At 41.6% G+C, this 24,646-nt stretch overlaps 1 protein-coding gene across 1 annotated transcript; it reads right to left on the bottom strand.

The window, feature by feature from the left end:
* Window positions 1–4,440: 4,440 nt before the first annotated feature.
* On the bottom strand, window positions 4,441–5,763 carry LOC120894695 (carboxypeptidase B-like). The gene is made up of 3 exons (XM_040297448.1): window positions 5,555–5,763; window positions 5,068–5,484; window positions 4,441–4,998 (listed from the first exon to the last, which is right to left on the bottom strand). The coding sequence occupies exons 1-3, from the start codon at window positions 5,639–5,641 to the stop codon at window positions 4,540–4,542; spliced, it is 963 nt and encodes a 320-aa protein (XP_040153382.1). The 5' UTR covers window positions 5,642–5,763; the 3' UTR covers window positions 4,441–4,539.
* Window positions 5,764–24,646: the final 18,883 nt, after the last annotated feature.

The raw sequence follows: 24,646 nt of genomic DNA, 5'->3' as shown, positions 1-24,646 counted from the left end.
GTCCCGCCCAACCGTTTCGATTTAGAGGCGTTTAGAGCGCGCCACATGCAAACGACGTTTTAATAGGACATGGGGTTGTAAATAAATTTCACCAGGCCCATTGTTTACACTTAATTTGGAGCCATTTTTAATGCCACCGCGATACGGGCGCGATAGGCTGCACCACACGCTGTACGACGGCTGTGTACTAAACTGAACGCTGTCCGCTCGGGTTCGCCCCCTTACGACTGTCGACATAAACCTTACGCCGATGAAGGCTATTGTAAGGCGCTAAAAGTTCAGGGCGTTCCTGTTCCTGTTTTTGGCTCACCCCCCTCACTCCTACAGGTCCACAACGAGCTACGTCCGGTAGCGGGGCCAGGGCCTCTATTGTTATGCATTTAAATGGTGAAATTAGTACAGCGATTGCATACTTTTAGGCGCCTTCTTTTCGTCGACAGAGACGGTGCGGTGCGGCTAAACTGAATGCAATCAGCGTGGCTGTTGCAAAAACGGGCGCTCATAAATCATTAGCATTATCGAAGGCATGGTTTCGGGTGCGTCTTGGTTGCCAAACCGGTGCCAGTGTCACCTAAACAATTTCGTTCGTTAGCGTTGGCGTGGGTAGAGAAATATGGGTGCAAAACTCTTTCATAAACAAAACAGGACTGGAAGTTTATGGTTAGATGGAGTTAAAGAGAAGAGCAGAGATCGTAACATGGGCTTGCGAGAGTTTTCGCTTCCATCTTGCTTCTTTCTTTCACCAAAAAAAGGATAAACTTTAGCTGCGGAAAGGGTAAACATCGCATTTTTGTTGTTGCTGAAGGTTGGTTTGTGTCACTATTAGACCTTTCTGCGCTTCTCGTCACTTCACCTTCCAGCAGCAGGCTAAAATGCAAATATAAATTTTTATTATCACGTAATTGTTTTCTCTTTTACCGTGAGCCGTATTTTCCTTTCGAGGTGATGGGCTATTCTCAGCCTTTTTCTGGGCGGAGCCCGGCATATTTTGTGGTATTGTGGAAAATAAAGTTCGAATCTTAGAGGAATGGTGGTGCGAGCAACTTTTACCTCATCACTAACCTTCCTCCCATCCTTTCCCAGCTTTGGTTGGTAGTTTTTCCCACCACTCAAGCCCTCGAGTTGGGCTGATGGGCTTTTGTGTGTATAGATTGCCGTCTTGTCATTTGCCATTTTGCCGGGCAGTGGTAAAAGTCGAATCGTTCGGAGCGCAAAGAATAAATAAGACCAAAATGGCAAATGAGTGTCGACAATGGGGAATGAAAAGGACCAAACAAAACCGTCCATAAAATGGTAGAGTAGTTGTGGAAAAGTTCCACTGTGGTGGTCGGGCCGTCTTTTCCTGGCACGTTAAGCGTCAAGCGCCGGGAGTTTGGAGGAGTAGAAATGTAGGCTTAAAAAGTTTGTCTACTAGTACTCTCTTACCATTGCGCTTGAGCTGGGTACAGTGCAAAGGGAAGGCAAAGGGAAGTAAATCAAGCAATCTGTTCACCGGAAGCGCACAAAGTAATAGACTCGATAATGTCCGATATTGAATTTCACGATAAATTTTAATCAATTATTCAACCGCACCAGTAAACCTGGGCAGGGACGATTTTTCTCCCACCCGTTACGAAGGGGGAGGATTGCTGATGGTCGTGACAAGGTGGTTTGTGGGTTTTTTGTTCTCCTTCTAGCTCTCTGTTCTGTCGCTTCCAAGCTTCAATCCATCTAGGGCTAGGGCACGGTAAAAAGGGAAAAGTTTGTCTTCTCCGTTTCGGTCCTGCCGCTCTGACCCCAGCTGGACAGTTTGCATCTCTGATACTGTCATTAATATTTATGAGACAATCGAAAGTTAGGCGTATGGTGTTCGGTTTTTTCGGTTTTTGGTTTGGTGCTTTGTTTTATTTGTGCTGGGGTGGATTTTTACGACGCTACTCTAGTGGTTTTGCTGCTTTTTTACGATCGTCGTACTTTTTTCCCCCAGTGGCGCGGAAGCATTTTTGCTTATCGGAAGTGTTTGCACATGCAACAACTGAGAGGGCTGTTGTGGCTGTGGTAATTGAATGTCGGAGATGGATGAGATAGAGCAGCAATTAAATATTGCAATGTATTGTTGCTAAAGTGTAAAATTGTGAAAAATGATGTACAGAAATCTCTTCTGCATAAATAAATGGTTTTATTGTAATCTTTGTCCTCTTCGAACTATGTTATTTCACGCAAATCCTTCCTAAGACATGGCTAAGCTGCTTTTCCTCAATCTTGGTAGTCAAATAAATCGTCCTGAATAGGTGTGAAGGTATTAATGCTTCACAAAACATACATTTATAAATAAACAACACCAAATATCCTTCCACCTTCCCATGTTTCATCCCATTCAGCTGAAACCTTTCAATTTGCATCAATTCAACCGGTAAGTATTCCCCAAACGCCTACCACAAGATTTGAAGTTATAAAAAAAGCGAAGAAAGGGATAAAACTCACACACACACCGAGAACTCCATCAAATTCCCGGAAGGCCCTGTTTTTGTTGTTGTTGTGTGTGTGTGCGTTCAAAAAAGGAAGCGTTTTGTGGGTAAATTCCCTAACATCGAATCCTCATCAAAATGCATTTGCTTCTCCCATGGCCGATCCTTTTCCCCCCTATCCAGTGGGGTTGGGTGTTACACAAGCACAAGCTCATATATCATAAAGCTCCATTTGGCTTAAAAAAGAGATAAAATCCGGCCACGTCTGTATGTGGGTCTGAGGCGAGAACGGGAGTGGGAAACATGTGGCAGGACGTCTGTTTTCTGCTTGCAGTGTTCGGTGATAGGTACTCCACTCCACTTTGGGAAAGATTTCATTGGAGAGTGCTTCACAAGGGAAGCACAAGGGGCAACAAACTTTCCCTTTGCGAGTGATGCCAATGTGCTGACAACAGCTTGCACTTCCTTTACCTTTACCCCGAGTACATTATGGATGAGCGTAATGGTGCTTTTGAGTAGCGATCAAATTGAAGAAAGGTACTAATAACCTATAGAACGAGGAGCCAGGTCGCTTGAGAAGGTGTTGTTGTAGTTCAACAGCTGAAACAGAATTGTATCTAACAGTGTACGTCGTTTGTTGGCTTTTGTAACGATGTGAAAGATGCGTCACCAAATTGTGGTTTCTGGTTTAATAATCAACGGTGTGAATGAGCAAGGAAGATAATTTATTAAACCACATGCAAAGAAAGAAAAGGATTTGAGGTACGTTATGAAACACAGAGCGTGTTTTTTTTCACAGGACCGATATTGTAACATATGTTGGGTAAACGTGATCGCATTGATAGGTTTAATCCGCCCGATACTTGAAAATGCGTCGGTAGTTTGGTGGCCTGCCGGCCTAACACTGGTCGATAGGATCGAACGAATCCAGCGGAAATTCACTCGTGTCGCTATCCGTCGTTTTCTTGGACGATCGGATCGAATTCCTTCGTATCCTATCCGATGCCGTTTGCTCGGGCTAGAGACATTAAGAACGCGCATTTATCACATCCAGTCATATTTCATTGCCTGCCTCCTTTCCAATGACTTGGATGTTCCCGCCCTCCTATCCTCGATTCCTATCTATGCCCCCTCACGTCGTCTTCGTGACCGACCCCCGCTCCTTATTCCTTCCCGCCAAACTCGTCATGGCCAGAATGACCCTTTCTTGCGCGCTCTTTCTGCCTTCAACGATTCATATCTCCTATTCGACTTCAACGTCCCAGTTTCCCAATTCCGCTCCCGTCTTCGTGAATCCTCATCCCTTATGTTTCCCTAGATTATAAGAACACATTTGTAAAACCCTAGAGGCCTACAAATTTAAATAAATAAATAATAATAATAATAATAAATAATAATAGTGTTTGGGATTTGAAGTGAAGTCAGCACTTCTTTAGTAAGTAATAACTGAATAAAATTTATGCTCTATTCTATATCCAATCTAATTTAATTTTTTTGAATAATTTTAAATTTGGTCCTTCAAACCGGAATTGCGTCGATAAATTACGTCCATACGTTACACTCACAATGGTGAAGAGAGTTTTTTTTTTATTTGGCTGAAGAGGAGAAAGAAGAGAAGAATCTTCAAAAACTCCCTATTGATATGAACAAGATGTAAATGCTGCCGTAAACCGACTGTGGTAAATTTTACTTCAAATAAAATATGAATAACGTAATAATGAATAAAATAACAATCTTCGTTTAATCCAAACCACGGAATTGATATTGCATCATTATTCAGAAGTCAAGAATTAACGATCCAAAGTTTTGTGTTACATTTTAATGCAGTTATGGATAATCTATGTGTTACAATTTAATGCAGTTGAGGATAACGAACAAACAATTTTTTGAATTACGTAATTTATGGATAACCCCTAGGATTAATACGTTTTTTAGGCCATCACCTTCGGATGCTTTTCTGCTGATCAAATCATACACCAACTGGTACTAATGATACTTTATATAGTTATTTTTTATTGTGTCGTACTATATTACATCCACATCCTTCCCTTACTCAAGTTCCAGATCGTTAGAAAGTTCCCATCACGTTCGTCTACTTGTTGTTGGCGATGTACTCCGCCATCGTCAGGAAACCGTACGTCGTCTCGCTGAGAAGCTCAGCCATCTGCGACTCGGGCACATCGTACCCATAGTTACCACCAGCGCCGGTCTCAAGCGTAAACACCAGATCGGGCTGAACCGTACCCGCCACAAAGTCAATGCTACTGCCCGAGGCAGGCGTCTGCAGCAGTCCCGCACCACCGCTAGTGAACACACGTCCATTCTGTCCCATCAGCGTCAGCGCAACGCTGTTGGCAAGATTGCGCAGCTCCGCCACGTTGGCCGGATTGGTGGTGGCACTGTGAGAGAATGGGTACAGCACCATCTGGTCGGCTGACTGGATGCTCAGATACAGAGCCAGGTTGGCGCTGTTCGCTTGGATTAGATTGCGCAGGGCAGCAGTTTCGGGCGCAGAGAAGGCTGCCGTACCGACGAAGCTATCCGAGCAGGGCTGCAAGCACAGGAAGATCTTGGGTTTAGTACACACACAGGAAAAGCTAGCTCACACTACACGACTTACATCATTGCTTCCACCGACAGTATTCCACAGGTGGCCAAAGTTGCGGTTCAGATCCACACCGAAGCATCCATTGCCGTTGACGCTGCGCGACTTCAGCCACAGCCGGTTGGTGGTGCGCGAGAACTCATACCCGTCCGGGTTGACGAGCGGTACGACCAGGAAGTTAACGTTGTCCAGAATATGCTCGAACTCGTAATAATGCTCAACGATCTCGTGCAGAATGTAGTTAGCGGACATCGGGGAGATCCATTCGCGGGCACGCAGACCAGCTTCCACGATCACGAGCGGTCGGTTGGCGACGTTGTTCTTGCTGACACGCACCGCCCGAATCGGGCGTCCCTCAGTGCTGGTGCCAACGTTCACAGCGGTGGCGATAGTTGGGAAGTCTCTCACCAGCTCATCAATGTACTCGTTCATCTAGCGTCAGCCACATTAAAAAGTTTGATGGTTAAAAAGGAATGGTTAAGGACGTACAAGGCGAGCTTACCTCCTGAGCGGTCCAGTAGTGTTCAAAATCAAGCGTGGCTCCAGCCACCAGGGCCACGAGCAGCGGTAGTACGAGAAGGCTGCGCATCTTGGAGTGAAGTGTGCCGATCGGAAGCCGCAAACTGTATTGATGACTAAAAGCTGACCTTCCCCCGTTTATATACCGTTGCCCACGATTGGCTCCCAAAAAGTCCCAAGATAGCAACAGTGCAGCGATACGACGAACGTCCATACACGCTCAGTAGTAGTAATTCAGCAGCAATATCCACATCTGCATTCCGTGACCAACGTTCTATCAGCCGGTAATAATCAGCACATATCGCAGGCAGCAGTTGTAAGCGTTGCCCTAATTGCCGCGCATTTGTACGCGTGTGATTGTTTGAAATCAACGGGTTCTGCGTACCCGTTATCATAGCCGTTAGGGTGTCGCCTGTACAACATTGTACGACACTGGGCGATATCGGCAACGGATTACGGTCGGCCGTTATGATTGCCACTGCCGTTTAGTGTGGCGGTTTGCTACGTAAGCGATTAACGGGAAAAAAGATAATCGGTGCAATAAAACGAACCATTCGTCGTTTGCGTAAGATTTTAAGTCGTTAGGCGTGATTGTATCTTATCGCAAAGCGATGGGCATTGGACTGTGGAGATGTTATGCAGCGGAAACCATGTGGTTTTTTAGGCATCGTGGTGAAATTCTGGATGATTCTTTGCGAAATCTGTGCATGCGTTTCATCAGTTTTGTTTTATTTATTGTGGATTACATTAAGTTACAACGTCCTTTCCATATTTGTTTTCCGGAGTTATGTTTGTCCTGTACTTCGCTTATCTTCGATCAAGGGAGATCATTTCATGTTATAAGAATCAACGAGATGTAATTTAAAAGAATGAAAGATGAAAAAAGCTTAGTAACCCACAAATTAGATTTCTGTTATTGAAAACCCAAAATTTTTAGCAAAAATTCAAGCAAAGCACGAGCACAATCAGCCAATAATTTCAATCATTGTGCTAAATTAGACACATTGTACTTAACGCCTGAAAGTATGCAATATATATGTTTCGTTTCTGAAAGCTTCCTACCAGCCTTAGGCGGCGCTCTAGCAGCAATCGAACACGACATCCGACACGAACAAACCCATATAATCATATGGAGGTGCACTGTCAGACACAAACAAACAAACAAGACAAACGTCGAGTCGAACATGTCAGTTGATTCTGTCTGTGATGTTCGATACCCACCTGTGCTGTGAGTACCTTGGCTGTCAAACGCTTCACAGCTACAGTAGATAGAATTCAATTCGGGACATTTTTAAGTTTGTTTACGTAGTTTGTCTCTTTTTCTTCTTTAAATTGCGTGCAAAATATTTAAAATAGCTATCAATAATTATTGTTAAACTTTTCAATCAATTATAACATCAAATATAAAGGATTGAAACGTATTAAACTATTGTGTGTACATAATCCATGTGTATGCACTGTATGTGTTTTGGCATGGACGTTTGTTTACATTTTTCAATATTAAATTTGAATGATTTCTATGTTATTATAGATGTGAATAACTAGTAAATTATGAGTTGAATCTTCCCCCTGTAGGTGGATATTCATTTAAACTATGAAAATGCTTCATTTTCGAGACGAAAAGAAAGGCGTATTGCAGTGCATCATGACAGGTCTATAAGACATCGAACAGCTGACAGAGCACCTATCGAACAGAGTCGTGTTTGTTTGTCTCGTTCGATTGGTCCCAGAGCGCCGCCTTAGCCTTATTAGATTAGTTTCGAAGTTGGTTTTTTATTCAGAGGGAACGACTTTGGCCGTATTGTTAGTTGTCAAAGATAAAGAAATTGTAACAATGCATATAAATATTAGCAAATAAAGCTAAAATTGGATTTCCACGAACCTTAAAATTAAAAAGGAAATGATAATTTATTCACAAATACTACTCAACTCATCGCTTCACAATGTCCAATAAATCTCTCGGCATGGAAACAATTGTATCCGCTTTGTTACGCAATCACACAATACGTGGCCATTTACAGCCCGTCACCAAGCGTTCAGCATCTTAAGAAGCCCATCGCCCATGTGTGGTCTGATTGAGCCATTTTCAGCTGCTGTGTGCCTTCTACACAAAAGCAACGTGCAGCGAACGTTTGAAATTGACCGTCATCCGTCGGGCCCCATGAACGAGCCCGCTGCGTTGAAATTGGAATGCTAAGCTACCGACTGCGCCCGTGTGCGTCCGAGAAATCCTCAGCAACCGACTGACCGGGCATAACTCATCGACACATTGTTCGGTAATTATTCGTTATTGTTAGCCATGATTTATGGGCGCAATTAATTAGAACTTTCCATTTCACTGTCCTTCCACGGTGGTGGTGGTAATGGCATTTGTTTCGGATGCGTAATGCGTGACTGGGTGCTGTTGCACGCGAAGTGCAAGCCAGTGCTAAACCGCAGGCTAATAGATTTCAGCAGGCATCTGCTGAATCAGCGTTACATATTGGAAAATGGACGCAATGCTTCGGGTGAGTTGGTTTAAAGTGGGACGATTGTACAAGTGTGCTAATTTTATAATTTCAAAAAGGTTTTAAACTTATAAACTTTAAGTAATGCCTAAATCTCTTAAGCTAGTTTCCAATCGGCTATATACTCAAAGTCCATCTTTCTTCATCCCGTCCAAAGTCCATATATGCTACGGTGGATTTTCAGTCAACCATCGCACAAACAACCTGCAAATCGCCTCTCCCGTGACCATGGAGTGCAAGATAAAATTTAATCCTTTATAAATCTTTTCACCGGAGTGCCATGTCTTACATGCTTGCCCCGTACATGATACGTTCGTTCGGTGTGGGCAGGGGATTTTGTTTGTTTGGTTACGGTTCCCAGACGATGCATAACTTATGCATTCCGTGTTCTCACGGGAGCCGGTTGAAGGGGAAGCTTTAATCTGGCTAACCTTTTACGAAGTGTTGGAGCGTTGGTGTTTGGGGTAGAGCTGTTCGGAGCGAATATTTATACACTTAGCAGCTCACGAACAGTAAAGTAAACTGCGCACCGATGCTTAATCTTTAATCACAGTTCTATTGCTTTAGGTAGTTTTTTTTTCAAATGTTAGAAATCCTGGGAGCAGAAACAATGCAAATAATTCCTTATTGCATACATTTAGGCGCTTGAGAATAATTATAGAGGAAGTAAGGAATAATGATTTATGTTTTAAATTTTCAAAGATAAAATGATCAATAAGATAACAAAAAAAGGATTCTCCACCCGGTAAAACATAGCGTATGCCTTAATACTGTCCTTACGTTGAATAAACTGGTATTATCTCTGTTAAATGTAACGTTATGGCACAACGTTATGCTCCACAATCTGCATCCCCATTGGCATGTGTGATAATTCGATTGGATAGGAAAATGAAGTTTACCTCAATTTTTACGAGTCTCCCACCCATACGATAAGCCCACTGCAAATGGTTCCCACTTGTCCTGAGCAACCTCGCCAGTGTACTAGCACAAATCCACACCAGCATTCACAGTAGAAAGAGTCGAACAAAAAAAAAAGGACACTTGGTTCACGCGCCAAACGATATGCATAACGAACGGTATTTTGTTTCAATATTCATGCAATACGAGAGTGGCAGTTATGCTGATTTCGACGCCCTTTCTCGTTGCCACCATTATGCGATCTCTCTCTCTCTCTAGGGGGTGCTTTCTTGAGGGAACTTAGCCTCAGCCAGCCCTGTAACACAATACGTATTGTTGCCATTTTGCCCGTGTACCCGTATGGAAAGATAACGTGTTTTTTGTACACTTTTTTTCTCTCTTCTCTTCAAGCAGTCACGTTTTGGGGTCAATTTTCCGCTTTTGATTTCCTTCACTGGCACACATACACACAGTTTGCGACGCAAGGGCTGGTGTGAAAATGATAGTAAATCAACCAATAAGCGAAGCGAAAGCATGCTCCACGATGGAACGCATTTTGTGTTGCCTGTGTTTCTGGTGTAAAGTGGGAGACTTTTTTGCTATCAGTGAAATCGATACAAACGACCAACGCTGGTGAGCATCTGGAGGCTTGGGAACTAGGAATTAGGGGATAGTGGAAGTGGGTGGAAATGTAAATGAATATTTGTAAATGATTTACGCAGTTTGCAACACGAGCCTCATTAGTTTTGACCTTGATGATGGAGCCACATTTGTTTATCTCATTCGATCTATGTACGTCTCTAAAGGGGGGTGCCATATTGTAGCTATGTTAGTTGGTGCTAGCTGGTACCATTTTTGTTTTTTATAAAGGTTCAAATAACTTTTCTCATGTAATACAAACAAATAAGATATTCGATCATGAGGTGTAAAATAATATACTTTTCATATAACATTGTAAACACAATCAGAAATGAATGATAAAAGAAATATTAAAAACCTACAAAAGATTTCTAAAAAGAAAATTAAACAAAAACAAAGCATACATAGTGTATACATTTAGGCGCTAAAATTTTGCTTGTAGTCGAGACAGCAACAAAATGGATTATGTTTTCAATTAAAAGTTTAAAGATTTGCCAATTTTAAGCTTCTGTCAACCAAACTACACATACCCATTTGTGCTTTAAAGCTACTGCTAAATGCAAATCAAATAAAATCACTTTAAACATTATGTACATTCTTCAACGCCCCAATATTCCATTACCACTTTCTTTCCTTTGCTCGCAGCGTGCACCAGAAAACAAATCGATTGCAAATAAATCTACTGTTAAGTGTAAATTATTACCCTCATTTCCCTTTCCCAACTCAGACGCAGCAGATCGAAAGGTGGGCATCGACCTCTCCCATTCGGACGATCGATCGTGTTGCGTCCGTGCTCGGATGGTTTGTTTTTCTTTGTCCGCTTTTGTGCGTCACTGATGAGAATTCTCAGTTTTAGTGGAACACTGAAAAGTAGGATGTAATTTCCCTTCCGTTTCGCTTTTGAAATTACGCCTACGAGAACTTCCGAAGGATGTGATGCGAATGTAAGAGCAAAAAGACAATCTCGGCAGGGGTTTAGGGTTAGTTTCAGTTTCGTGTTACAAATAAATCAGACCTTTCACCGCCCTAGAGCGAAGGTGAAAGGGAACGAGCTGGAGCGAAGAAAAAAGAATTCAATTTATTTTCGAATGAGAAAATTAAATCGATTTTCGTTTGCTTTCTCCTTACTTTTACCATAGTTGCTCTGGTCCGTATGCGTCCCTTTACTTGTGCGGAACAATTAACCGGAAGCCGGGTGATTTGGCTTGGCGATTTGAATTTGAAACGATAAATCTCAATACACGTCATTTAACAGTGATTCTGTAGGCATATGAAATGGAAGAACGCTGGCAAGGATGATGAGCGAATCATCTAGAAGAGGTCAAAGACGTTGGCAGAGTGGAAAGCAAACAGCTAATGAGGGAAAAGATTTAACTTCTTGATGTTTGAATAATGGATTAAGGAAGCGCTGAAAAGAACGTACTTGGTGGAGTATAATGAATGCATTATGGAGTCTGTGTACTTGAAAAATGTACAGAATATGAATGAATAACATAATCCGATCACTCAGTTCCTGTTGAATGTAGGCAAAGTATTAACAAACGTCATATGATAGAGGTGAGTATTTACACCTGAAGGACAGTATTACAGCATATCATCACATAGACGACATCCTCTAGAGAACATCCTCTCGACCGTACAAGCATTGGAGACAAAATTAAACCATTTTAACAGTCAGGAATACTGCATACCTTTAGGCGCTACAAAACTTGTGTACTAAGCTTATTAAACAAATGGTTGTGACTGGTTGTGAAGCTGTTCAAAATTTAAATAAAATCGCTTTTTATTGAACAGCATATAGATTTACGATCAAAATATGGTTTAACTTTAAAACTAAAATTCAATTTGTACAACAATAAAATATAAACTCAAAATCTGTCCCAGAAAAGGTTCAGTTCCGCCCGTACCACAGTGTGCAAGAAGAGCCATCCTTAGTTGTCGCAAATCCCTCATGCTACCTCAACCACCCATCGTGACCATGCAACCGCCACTGCACGTGTTGAGGCATGGAGATGAAAAAATATTGCCAACTTTTTCCATCACCTCCACTCCAGTTGGGACGTCGGGCGTGCAAAAGAAAGCAAAAGCAACACCACACTATCATACGCTGATCATCGCCATTACCACCAGTGTGCGGAGAAAGTTCCACCACGCGGTCATGATTTCACCGTCACGAGTCACAATTTTTCGTCGTTTGCCGCCCATGCCGAGCGAATTGCAACGAGCGTTGTGCTGCTGGTGACAACCGTGGTTCTTGGAGGAATGACGGGGGCCTCCCGTGCATCTCCGCATCGGTTGGGGCGGTTTGTGCGCCTTTACCAATCGGACTACAATAACAACGCGGAGCGGCACAGATGAAAACAAAACACTGCGTGCGTCACCAGGGAGACTTTAATTCTGCTTAATCCTTTTCCCTCCGGCTGTGCCGCGCATCAAGGGCGCACGTTACCATGGCGATACCGTGGAGTGTGCCGTGCTGTGGTCGCGGCACTGTACTTTTCAATTGTCTCGCTGCTGACTGTGATTCGCCTACTGTGCTGCACCGGTTCGTTGTGTAGTGAGGAAAGTTTTTCACTCACATGCATGAAGCACGGGACAGGTGGCAATGAGGAGCAAAGGCAGGTCAGGCAGTGTGCCTGTGTTTGTTTGCTTACGTATGGGCAAGTTGAGGTATTCTTGCTTAACGCTTGGGTAAAAATGCAGTGCACCGGCACTGCTCATTCCGCACTGAGTTGACCAATAAAAGGAAGGTTATTGATTTATTGGAAAAGTTTGAGAGTGTATGAAAAATGCACAGCTCTAGGTGGCTAGTTGTATTGGGCTTTTACTGTATTGAATACTTTGTGCTATTAATTGAAAAAATGAAAGGTCACCTGGGATTTTTGTACTCCAATTAATTCATCATTCAGTATAGAAGTTCAATTTTGTTGAAATCTACAAAACAATGTTTTATAAAGCAAGATTATGTCAGTGAAAATTTATTGATAAAATAATTTCCTACGTGAAAATAATACGCCTAAAGGTATGCAATTTTACACCGTACTTGCACTGTGGCAGTATTAAAGGCCATAAAATCAGTAGGGGAAGGTAGGTAAAGACGGACACTGCGGGTAAGATGGACACTTCTCATAAATGCATCAAAATGGTAATTTTCGAAAAAATCAACAATGCAGCATCCTAACTTAAAGTTGAACAACACATTTGAGAACATTTTTGGCAATATATATGCAAAATTGGTTAAATCAGCGAACAAAATAATCTTTCAATCATGAGCATCCTTGTGGATCTAATTTGACTACTACGGATCTTAAGCTCTACAACTTGTATTGTTTATATTTCCGGAAGTTTTATTTCATGAATGGGTTGTCGTGATCATTAATGAAAAAACTGGCGAAAGAACGAGGATAAAAGCAATACAAAATATTGTTTTCTGGTGGTTTTAACATTCTGACACCAAAGCGGGAAAGACGGACACCTTGTTGTAGGGAAAGATGGACACCAAATTTATTGATTTTTTTACTTCTTATATCAATTGGTGATGAATATATTTCTTCAAATACCTTAAATAAGGCTATTCCGGTGCTATAAATCAATCAGCAACTAGAGAAAGTATTTAAATAATCAAGAAATGAAACACCGGTCAAAATAGTAGCCATTCGTTATGCTATTACACGCTCGACGCTGATGAGGCGCTTCACGAAATCCAATATCTTGTCACGACTTGGACAACTTTAAACAATAAAAAGATGATGCATTGATACGACATTGTTCAGGAATAGATGAGAAATTCTATGGGATTACAAACATCAAATGTTGAATTTTGACATGGTGGAAAATGGATTAAACTGTTAACAAGTCCTCATGAATACTGGGGTCGTGGTCTTTTCGCGTAGTAATTTCCTTAAAGGCAGTTCTAGACTGTTGTTCTGTAAGCTGGAGCAATCTCAGCTGTAAGTGCGCGATATGTCAATAATGCTTTAGATGCTGCATTCTACGATAAATTACAAGCGCCGCTTACAATTCCTAAATTCATGGCTGAATGAATCGTCGTTGCAATTGACCAAGAATTGGTTTATAAACTCTTCACTTTCTAACCTTTTCTACAGGTGTCCATCTTACTCTTCATGGTGTCCATCTTTCCCATATCAGGTGTCCGTCTTACCCGAACATTTCAAAACCGCACGAAAAAAACCATGTTTTTTATTCATGAAAAATACGCAAAAATCGATGGAAAATTAAAAGTTTTAACATATTTTCTGATAAAACATGAGTGTAAGATAATATATGCACATTTTCAAGATCGTTGCACTTATATATCCCTAGATTTTTACCATTTTCCTTAACGTGTCCGTCTTTACCTACCTTCCCCTATTAAGCAGAGTTGAAGAACACACAAGAATCAGGATTATGTATTACAAAAAAAAAAGATTCACTAAATGTTGTGAAACATTGAATTTTGAATAAAAAGTGTTAAAGACTCAACCGTTTTGTACACATTTTCTCGTTATACATCTTCAAACGATTTTGATTATCACAATGTTTAGTTCTTGGGGTTAGTTAATTTTCTTAAAAGCATTACACAACGATACAGACAACGCAATGGTCGTGCACAGAAACCCCAAACCCCGCATGCCTGTCTGCTACAGCCAACGAAATCATCTGGTTGGTTCAACTTTGTCGCCCGCTGGTTGTAAAGTTTAACGATTATGCGTGCTGATGGGTAAGCGGAAGATGTCTTTTTTTCTTCATCCCCATTTCAAGGGTACACTTTAATGGGCACAAAAAGTGCCCTGTCCAGCTTCGCTTAAAGCAGCTGCAAGACCGTTGTGTGTGTTTTGTTGTGCTCTCCACTATTCCGACCATTCTTTAGCTTCGGGTGTAAGGGAAACTCGAGAAAATTAAGCATGAAATTAGATTAAAATTAAAGCACCCGGATAATGAAGATGGATCTAGCACGCAGGGGAAATGGTTGTAAGAAAGCGATACTTTTCCTTTTCCAATGGGCAATGGGTCTGCATCGGTGGTAGAGCTTGCCCGTGACGCCAGAATAATTGTCACGGTAAACGTTGATAATTGAATTAGGCTTCATCAGCAGCTGGCTTTTTACTTCTGGGTTATCTGCTGAGAAAATGCATATTCAAAAGAAATGAAGTACACTTCAGCAGATAAGATATAGAAATGCTCTATAATTTAAAAACGTATTAATTATGCATTTTATTATAAATAACTAACAAGTTGGGCATACATTGGGTATAATTATGATTACACTAATCCACATCAAACAGGATGTCTTGGGGGAGCATTTTTGTTTAAGACATTGCCTTGGATGCCGCATCATGTGCACATAGCATGCACTTCAAACATCCAAATACCAACAGAGCAATAGACAAAAACTCCATAATACACTTCCTTCAATCCCACTTCGACTCCCACCGTCCTGGAGAACAATTTTGTTTTTATCACTTCATGTCGAGCGTATGTGTCTGTTTGATTGAGGATTGTTTTGTGGGTTTCTCGGTTTCTTGTAGCCCGCAGCTCACCCCAGCTCCTAAGCACTACATTGAAAACATTTTAAATGTTACTGCACGCAAGGTTTCTGCTCCAGACTGCCAGCTGTTGTAGAGGCGAAATCCCCGGGACGTGTAAAATCGGAAAATAGCTATTCCGGTCATTGTTAATGGTTCAGGTGTGAGAGTACGTATGATTCCAGCCAGCGTACTACGTCATCCACCAACAACTTCAGTACGTAGACGAACGTTCCAGGGTGAAGGTATTTTTACCCATTTACTAAAAACAGTGAGCATGTCTGCCTGGCCGACCGGAGTAGAGTTATCATCGAGTTCGTTTACAGGAACTGTGTGGGCGACACGGTGGTGTGATTGCCGATAGCATTCCGACCCGCTCCCAGTGCCTCCGGGGGTCGCCTCCTGGCTTTCGAATACATCGCTTCGGTAAAAGATGAAAGACTGCACGGGCAAGTGACTGGAAAAGTGGTGATGGTGTGCCCGGTCGATTGCCACTTTCTCTGATGGCGTTTCCGACGGGTGAAGCCGACCGCCGTCGCAGTACGGATTAAAGAAGCTTACTTTGTATGAATTTTACCCGAGAGAATTTGCTGTGTATGCCGTGAGCGTTGGAAAGGAGGTTCAAATTTATTATCGATCGGGACGGTATGTGCCGAGAGATGCTGACCGGAGGCGGTGCTTTTTACACAGTGGGATAAACTGGTTAGCCAAGTGCAGCAGATGTATAAATATTTATCTGAAATCGAGAACTCTTCTTATGCGCCTAAATTTATGCATAAATTATATATTATTTTAGAATTAGTATTAGTAAAATATAGTAAATAAAATCACATTCACATATCACAAGTTACTGGGTGGTGTAAGTGTGTAGATATATACATTAGAATAAAAATTAATCGTTTTCTTGATTTTGTTGCCGAATTCCTAACAAAAACATACACAAATGTCATATAGCATACTTTTAGGCGCCTTTTAAAGAAAGCAATGATTACGTCCTGAAACGGCAGAACAGCTTCAGAGTAAAACAAAGAAAATGGCAAATGCAAAACCCAGCGACATGGAGAAGCCTTCTAAATTGCTCGCAAAGTTTATTTTGATCTTTTAGTACTTTAAGATCCTTGCCGATCAATAAGATTACTTAAAATAGGCTCTAACAGTCTCGTTGTCCTATCATTCCTACCTTATTGTACCACCGTTCGGTAACGCTCTACGCATAACGTATGCGTTTGATTGCCCTGTGGTTACGAATGATTGCAAACTAATACCTTACAACATCGGACCTTCGATACTTCGATCCGTCTCGATACAGCACCACGGCATCGATGAAAACCGGACGGATGCGTGCGTGTGCGTTGTTGGGTAGAATTTTATGACTGTCAACCATTTAAGGCGTCAACCCAAGAGCATCTCCGCCAGCATCCCGTAGTATGATGCGTGAATGTGGTTAAATTGTGGTGCCAGGCTTTCGCATAAATGAAATGCCACCCAGCGGCATCGTCCATCCCAGAGATCCAGGGTAGGATTCAGGTAAATTCCAAAAACACCTTCGCAACCTTCTACCGCTCGATGCATCCCGATTGATTTCAGAACCGATGCTATGTGTGCCTTCTCCGTTGCGGGTGTCACGCCGGTGTTGATAAACCTGCCAACTTATCGACGCCAACGATGAGGACGATGATGATGAGCAGTTTAATTAAAAGGTGAGAGACCATTGCTGGTGGGACCGATGGTGCAGCATCGCTGACCCTGTGGCCGGTGAGATCGTCCACCCAGCAGCAACGTCCACCCAGCAGCAGGTGGCAACATCGCTGGCAGCTGGTACGAACCATTCCGGTACATTGGCTTTAATGCTTGACACACCCGGTGCTTGGACCCGGTTCGGGCGGTCGACGGAAGCACTTACAAATTAGATTCCGTGTACTGGCCCGAGGTCCGGCATGCCATTTTGTAGCTACCGTACCGTACCGGAAGGCTCGTATGCCGGCTTTTGACTTGTGGCACTTCTGGCCTGCCATTTGTAAATCTCCCGAGAATAATCATCAAATTATGGGGGAACGTGTTTAAACATCGCACCTCAGTGATGAATCTTTCGATCGGAGTGTGCTTGTGAGTGAGGCTTGAATCGATTGTTTGATATGGGGAACAGTTGGAAAACGCTTGCATCGATCAAATTGCTATTTTTGTGGATTTTTATTCTCCCATTTGTCACGAGACAAACACACACAAAAGTACGAGAGGCATTTTAAAGGAATTTTATTCAATTACAAAAAACAGCAAACCCTGCGAGGGTAAGTGCAAAACACACGACTGTCGTTGTCTCCTGGTGGCATTTTTCCCGTCATTTCCTTTTAATTTTCCATTCGGGACATCCCTTTTCCATATGGTCATATGTTTGTGTGTGTGTTTTCACGTCTGGTTGGACAGGAAATGGAACCGGCTAGATCTTCACTTTTGTTCTTGGCCGTCCACTTGCGTTCCATCATTCCCATCGACACTCGGTGTGTCGGTCGCTCGCAATGAGACTGAGGTTTGTGATAGAAGTGACACACGGTACACAAACACACACAGACGGCTACGACCCAGAGTGTGTCCGCGCCGGTTGACATTTGGTGTTTAATTAAAAAGTTATTTGGAAACGAAATTGGACGGAAATGGCAACCGGAGACCGAACCGAAGCATCGTCAGCAAACAGCCCCGAGAGTGCTCACTTCTTGTGCGACAAGGATTATGATCGCTGGTGTTGGGAGGGCGTGCGGTGGCTGTCACGCAGCTCCGTGGGTATGAATAGGAAATTTCTGCCAAATTGCACTCCACCCAGGGAGTGACGGGTTGGAAAAGCCGTTAAGAAAAAGCGAGAAAAAAGCGCGACAAGGACATGCTCCACGTGCACTGCCGTGATGCCCGATGCGCTGTTTTGAACGGACGGTTGATGCATTTCACCAGTGCCCTCCCTCCTGGCCTGGTATGATTATTGTTCACGCGGTGCAACCTCATCCCATCGGTGAGCTCGTGGAAAATTGTGTAATTTATGCAATGACCATCGTTGGTAAATTTGTTGAGATTTGATTGAGCTGTGTAAATTGGGAGACCGGCTGGGGTCATATGTGTTTTTTTACATGATTTTATTTTCATTTCTCGTCGTTGTTGATGCCTAATGCAAACTGCTAAATTAATTGGATATGACATGGAGATGTGTGTATGTGTGTTGGAGAGAGAGTAAAATCCAATTAATGGTAGAATTTTGAAGAAGTTTGATAAAAACTGAAAATACGACGAATTCAACATGAAAGTATCTAGCGACGAACATTTGTAAAATGTTAACAATGGAGTCAGTTTGTTTGTGTGAAAATGGTATGAATTGCTTATATATTGCTGTTTGAAGCAAGTTTTGATAGCGTGATTGTATTAAAGAATATAAGGAATGTAACATTTTTTGTAAAATCTGTTTAACATTTAAATACCAACTAGTTCTATTTCAAAGGGGATTGTTTTAACTCCGTGGAATGTTTGTATCACACTGAAAGGAATAATAGTTAAAATAAGTTGCTGCATATTTTAAATAAGTTGCTGGAAATGCGTATTTTACTGGTTTAACACCCTGTAGATTTATTGTTATGTGCCAGTAAAGGAAGAAAATCTCACAAAAACTAAAAATAAAGTCAAACATAATCCAAACACAACAAACTTGGATTAAAAAGTAAGAATTGATACAGTTATACAGTAAAGAAAATGAAAGATACAGCTAAATAAGTAAGCAAAGCATCACAGTCCATGTTCCTGTTCATGATGTCCTTCCATTAGTTGCGCGTTGTATTCTGCTTTTGTGTGAAGCAGCATAAAAACGACAGTGGCAATAAACTTTGCTCACGTTACAAGCTCTAACGATCACCACAGCCCCTTCTAGCCCATCACCACCGTACTAGGATGGGACGGAAATTGACGTTCCCTCCCGATGGTCACACTGAAATAAAGCGAGACGTGTACGTACTTTGCCCGAACTCCATGTAATTTACTACCGGGGATCACTGAGCTGAACTGTCTTGGCGGAAACTTACTTCGCACACTATTGCCGTTGCACTGCTGACAACGCACGCACCGTGAATTATTCACACAACGCTTACAAGAGCCAACTCACCGTGCTCACTGCACACGAATTCAGAAAGCATGTGGCAAGGATGTACCAGCTAATGGTTCCGTTCTGGTTGTTGGCAGGCAAAAAGTCAAGCTGATCATCGACACGGGGCAAACACAGTGTGGGAAGGAGGAGTATTTCGTGCGAAGCAAAAAGTTTTATCACCGGGTAGCGTGTTCCTGACCAACTATTGCGGGAAGAAGGGCCAATTTCCTTCCACCAGGAATAGGATTGCGTGCGTGGTAATTAAACGAAAAAAAAAACAACAGCAGGACAGTGATCATGTCGTACGTGGCAGGGGTAATGTTTGCTGAAGATGGGTAAGGTATATGTATAATTGCTTCACTTCAATTGTGATAGACCAACAGCGGAATGTGGCGCTCTTTTTAATAGATGTAAGAAAATCCCTTCATGGAGTACTAATTTATGTTTGAATTATTTCTCTAGGATGACATGAACATTGTGAGTTATGAGGCAAGAAGGTCAATCAATAAAATAATAACCAAATGAAATCTTAAACATAGATATAAGTGTTATGCCAATACAATTAAATATTATTTACTACAGTCCCCTTGTCGACAAAATCTGGCTACTTGAGCGCCTAATAGTATGCAATATTAGTAATATATCGTTTTCATGAATATTGTGTAATGTTTAACCATAGTATTGGATAAAAATAAGTAAATATGCTATAAATATTCTATTATTAAAACTAAAATCAAATCTAAATTGTTCTACGTCTCTTCAAGCCAATTACCCACTAACCTCTAACATCACTACTAACATACTAGCATACTTTCAGGCGTATTCTAGCAAACGGTAGGCAACGGTTGCCTACATTTAGGCGCACATTAAAATCAATGAAGTTCAAATGTTTTAACAAAACACAAATTACAAACGCATAGCCTCATTTCAGCATTTGTTTCTGTGAATCCTAATTTCAATACCATTTTACTTAAATTTAGTATATGCTAGAATATACATTGGCTCACACAAATACTCTCTGCATGCGTTGAAAACATTCAATCAAAACGAGCATGAAATGAAGTCGCAACAAAATACTTTTCCCTCAGTTCGATATTCCCATATCTGAAATTGGACAGCGAGTCATCGACGGGTGTTCGCATTTTATTGTCGTTTAATATTTTTATTGAATTTCAATTGATTGCTATCGGCCTGCTCCCAGCAGGGGAGAGAAAGGCATATTAATGATTGCTCTTATTTTTGCTTCCACACCTACATCCGTACATACATATTCAAAAAAGGCAAAAAGGGATCTCCACTGCCACCCATATAGCCTTATTGAGTGGTTACGTTTTAACGCTGGATAAGGGCTATGCCACCCCATCCATGCATAATGTTGCTGATTTTATGTGTGTGTGTTTTTTTTTGTAACACCAACAGTACGGCTCGATACCTTTACCTCCTTTTTTATACGTTAAATGTTGCATATTTACACCCCACCACGGGGAGCAATTATTTCGTTAAGCGGTTTTGTCGTAGCAGTAAGTGCGCATCGTGCACGTACGCTCGTACGTGGGTTCTGGTGGTGATTGAATTTCAGCAACAGAACAAAACGCTGCCATCCCCGTCCCCAATTTTTTGCGTTGAATGGTGGTGCTAACAAAGTTTGAATGAAAGTTTAAATTAACCGACGCAACATGATTCATTATGTTATTAATCAATAGCTCACAGCGGGTGAGGGTGAAGGTGGTAATGTTTGGTTTTACAGCCAAATGGTGCCCAAGCCCGAGTGTTGTTTGGTTTTTTGGTGAGCTTTTGTGTCACGGTTGGGCATGTTGATAATGATGTTAAAAGTGTGAAGTTTTTCTTTCGGTACTCACCCAACACTGGATATCATTTTAATTAGCCGTTCCAGGGAGTGTTGAGTAGTTTTTAACAATGTGATTGAAATGAGCCATGGTTACGTTTTAAAATATTGCGACAATGGAACTTTCAACCTTTTCTTTAGTGATATCATTTAAATAAATTGAAATTATTGAATGGTAATTTAATATAAAAAATATTGCTATATCACATTTCCTTCTATTTTTCCCTTTATTGATTTAGCAATTTTTCAGACTCAACCTATTTCTGTTTTAGTCCCTTTCAGTTTTGTGTACAAAACTCAACTTTCTTCAATTGCTTTTAAAATTTGAAGCATACTAAAAGCTTACATTAAAAGCAATATCTTAACAATTAAGTCTTATAATTCAACCATCAAAATGTAAACCACCACAATCCAATCCAATCCAAGCATTGAGCTCTTTCCCTGCGTCGTACTGGTGCCGTACGACAAGGAAAGAAAGCTTTTAGCCACTAACTCCTCCTAGCGTACTGTAGCAACACAAAACGCTCCAATTTCATCAACTTCGACAGCCTAACCGATGTGCGTGTGCGAAAGAAAACGGCAACCATTGGGCCCCGAGAAGCCATCGAGCCCGGTCCCTCTTGGGAGAAAGTGTCACTGGCACGAGACGATACTTTTCCCCATCGACGCCTCGTTCGGTGTGCGCTAGAACGCGTGTGCGTCTTGTTGCGTGACAGCTTCGTCCGCAAGTACACCGTGGAGTGTACATCGTAGAGGTGGGCGGGCAGTACAATATAGCGCTCGTGGAGATTCGTGTGTGTTTTGTGTTGGTTAGGAAAAAAAACGACAGTACTGACGCACTTCGGGACATGTCTTGAGGTGAAGAGTTTTGCTGACAGTTAGAAGTTAGGAGGCACGCACGATGTTTTACGCCTCTTGGAAGCAAGTTATTTCGAAAGCAACATAAAATACACCCACTTGCTAGGCCATACGATCATACGGCTTTTTCCAGAACATAAACTGAAACGGACCTAACCATTAAAGAATTCAAGCACCAACTGAATGAAGCGCAAACGGGCCTGGCAGCAAATTGTTTGACCATGAAACAAAAATGGCAACACAAATTAATATAAAATGGCCCTTTTGCTTGTTAGCGGCAATGCAGTGTGCAGCAACAATGCAACAAACCTCCCCATTGCCCCGCAAACAACGACTGTGCTGGTCAACTCTGTGGCAGGCAATAAAATCGGACTGGCGACAGTTACGTTTTATCTCCTGCCAGGCGGAATGTACTCGGTTAAATAATCCACTGGTCCAAGCCCCACTCACCTTTTTGCCGAGGAGATTAATCTTTTGTCAGCCTGTGCGCGCGTGGACACTGGGTGGTCGTGTACCAAAGCAGTGTTTATAATGGCTCCAATTCATTTTTTGTTTTGTTTTGGTGTCCTACCTTTGCTACTTATTCGAAAGGATCATCACAATTGTTACGGTTCTCCAAACGGTCCAGTTCATAAATATTCATTTGATTACGAACATTCCGTTCCGAGGCCGGCTTTGGGATTGGGTGCGAAGGGTGCCTCCCCGGTGAACATTGTCTTTATTACGGTTGGTCGTGTTTTATTTCGGGGATTATGATTCATTGTTGACTTTGCTTTATCCACGCACGCAAAGGTTGCTGTTGATGTTCATTTTGTTTTATCTTTTATTCGTTGCTCCAACCACTCGCTTTGAACCCAACTCAGCACGCTTTTCACGCATTTTCTCTTACGTTACAAAATGTGTATTTTTGCAGCATCCACTCACAAACACACGCACACGTACACAATGACCCGTGCAGCTCTGGGGGTGGGCATTAATATTCCAAAGCGCTTCATTTTCTTCGCACAGGTTTGCTTTGGTTAAAACCTCCGCTGCTTGTGAACGAATTTTGGGGGGGAGTGGGTATAAATTGACGAGTTGGATATGTATGTTATGTTTGTTTTTTTTTTCGATCTTTTTTAGTTCTAGTTTGGAAGCATTTTGTGCACAATTCTTTTGTGATAGATTCAGTTTATGTCAAAGGTTTCCGAAAACAGCCCGGGATGGGTTTACAATTTATTGCCGTTTTTTGCGTTCCCAATAACACGATGAAAAAGATAAAAGGTCATAAAACAGTGTTCGTGTTGTAATCTGAACTCTGTAAATATTCAGAATCTTTTCTTTGCTCTCTTTGGGACCATTGGGACATAATAATTCATTTCTATGTTTTAAATAATAATCATTTATCAATAAAATGTTTGAATTTCAACATAACGGATGGAATATAATATATAGATAAATGAAAAAATGGATTTGGCTTACTAAATTGAACTACATTTTTAACACTTTTATAACTTAAGCAGCAAGCATGTCCTTTTTTCATAACATGGTTTTGTATTTTTAATTTTACTTTGGAGTGTTTGCCAACTTCAGCATGTAGTTTTTTTATTTTAATTAAATGTTTAGTAGCGGATCTGTAGCAAATCAAAAATAAAATAACTACACTTTGCACCAACGCTGGATAAGACGCGCAGGATGAGCTAGACCAAGAGGTATGAAAGAATTAAGGTAAGATATTGTGGATATGTCGAAATTTAAGGAGACGATGCTATTGATCCAAAGTTTTCCTGTATACTGCTATTCTAGATATTAGTTTTATTTATTTAAATACATTACTTAGTTTACCCTTGCAGCATCTATTGATCGACTTCATAACTCTTTCTACACTTTAACATCCTAAAATCTGTGTCATTTTAAAGTGCGAGATGTTGATAATGCCTCTTCTTCTTATTCTTCCCTGCCCTGCCTTTCCTTGTATCACATTGTAGTGTGCTTGGCTTTCAGTGGCCTATAACCCATAGTAGGAGGGCCTACGTATGAGGGCTCGATACAATCGAGGTTTGAACCCATAACGGGCATGTTGCTCGGTCGTACGCGTTGACGACTGTACCTCGAGACCGAGAAGAATAATGCTTCTTATGTATACTTAAATCAGTTATTGTATCATTAGAAACAATCCATCGAGTAAACCTGCAGTTTTTGGAAGTTGCTCAATCAATGTATCAGAACTGAGTTTCCAAATTATGACCTCTGCTTTAATTGGGTTTTGTTAACACAAATCTGAATTAAATAGATTTCGGTTTCGTCAGAAATTGCCTTTTCTCTTAAATCAGTATTGAATTCTTTCTCATCCCGATTTAACGGTAACACAATAATTCCAACGCAGAAGCAGAAAAATCAACCGTCGTACACGTATTCCCCGAGGGTAGAATGGAACCTATGCCGATTGTTTTGATCTTTGCTCCGTTACAATCTGTAATAAAAAAGTAACCCACAATGCATCCCACAAACCGACATGGTTTCCGGTTTCCGCCATCGTGCGGTTTTCTAATCAATGGAACGTCGAAACGAAATACAATTAAACCATCATCCCGACCAGGGCAGCCCTCGCCTCCTAGGCCGAAGCTTTAAGCGGAAACCGCAGAAACCATATTTAATATAAGTATGCAATATAAATTTTCCACCCCTTGGCAAGGTTACCCCGCAT

This window comes from Anopheles arabiensis, chromosome 2 (assembly GCF_016920715.1).
Source record: "Anopheles arabiensis isolate DONGOLA chromosome 2, AaraD3, whole genome shotgun sequence".
NCBI classification, from domain to species: Eukaryota; Metazoa; Arthropoda; class Insecta; order Diptera; family Culicidae; genus Anopheles; species Anopheles arabiensis.
The sequence above is the reverse complement of the archived record's forward strand: the minus strand, read 5'-3'. Positions and strand labels throughout refer to the sequence as shown.

What these genes read in the sequence shown, in the direction of transcription:
- LOC120894695 (XM_040297448.1), bottom strand. Translation starts at nt 5,641, where the DNA reads ATGCGCAGCCTTCTCGTACTACCGCTGCTCGTGGCCCTGGTGGCTGGA. An exon ending in ACTACTGGACCGCTCAGGAG is followed by an intron (nt 5,485 to 5,554) that starts GTAAGCTCGCCT and finishes GGCTGACGCTAG; the next exon opens with ATGAACGAGTACATTGATGA. An exon ending in CTGTCGGTGGAAGCAATGAT is followed by an intron (nt 4,999 to 5,067) that starts GTAAGTCGTGTA and finishes CTGTGCTTGCAG; the next exon opens with CCCTGCTCGGATAGCTTCGT.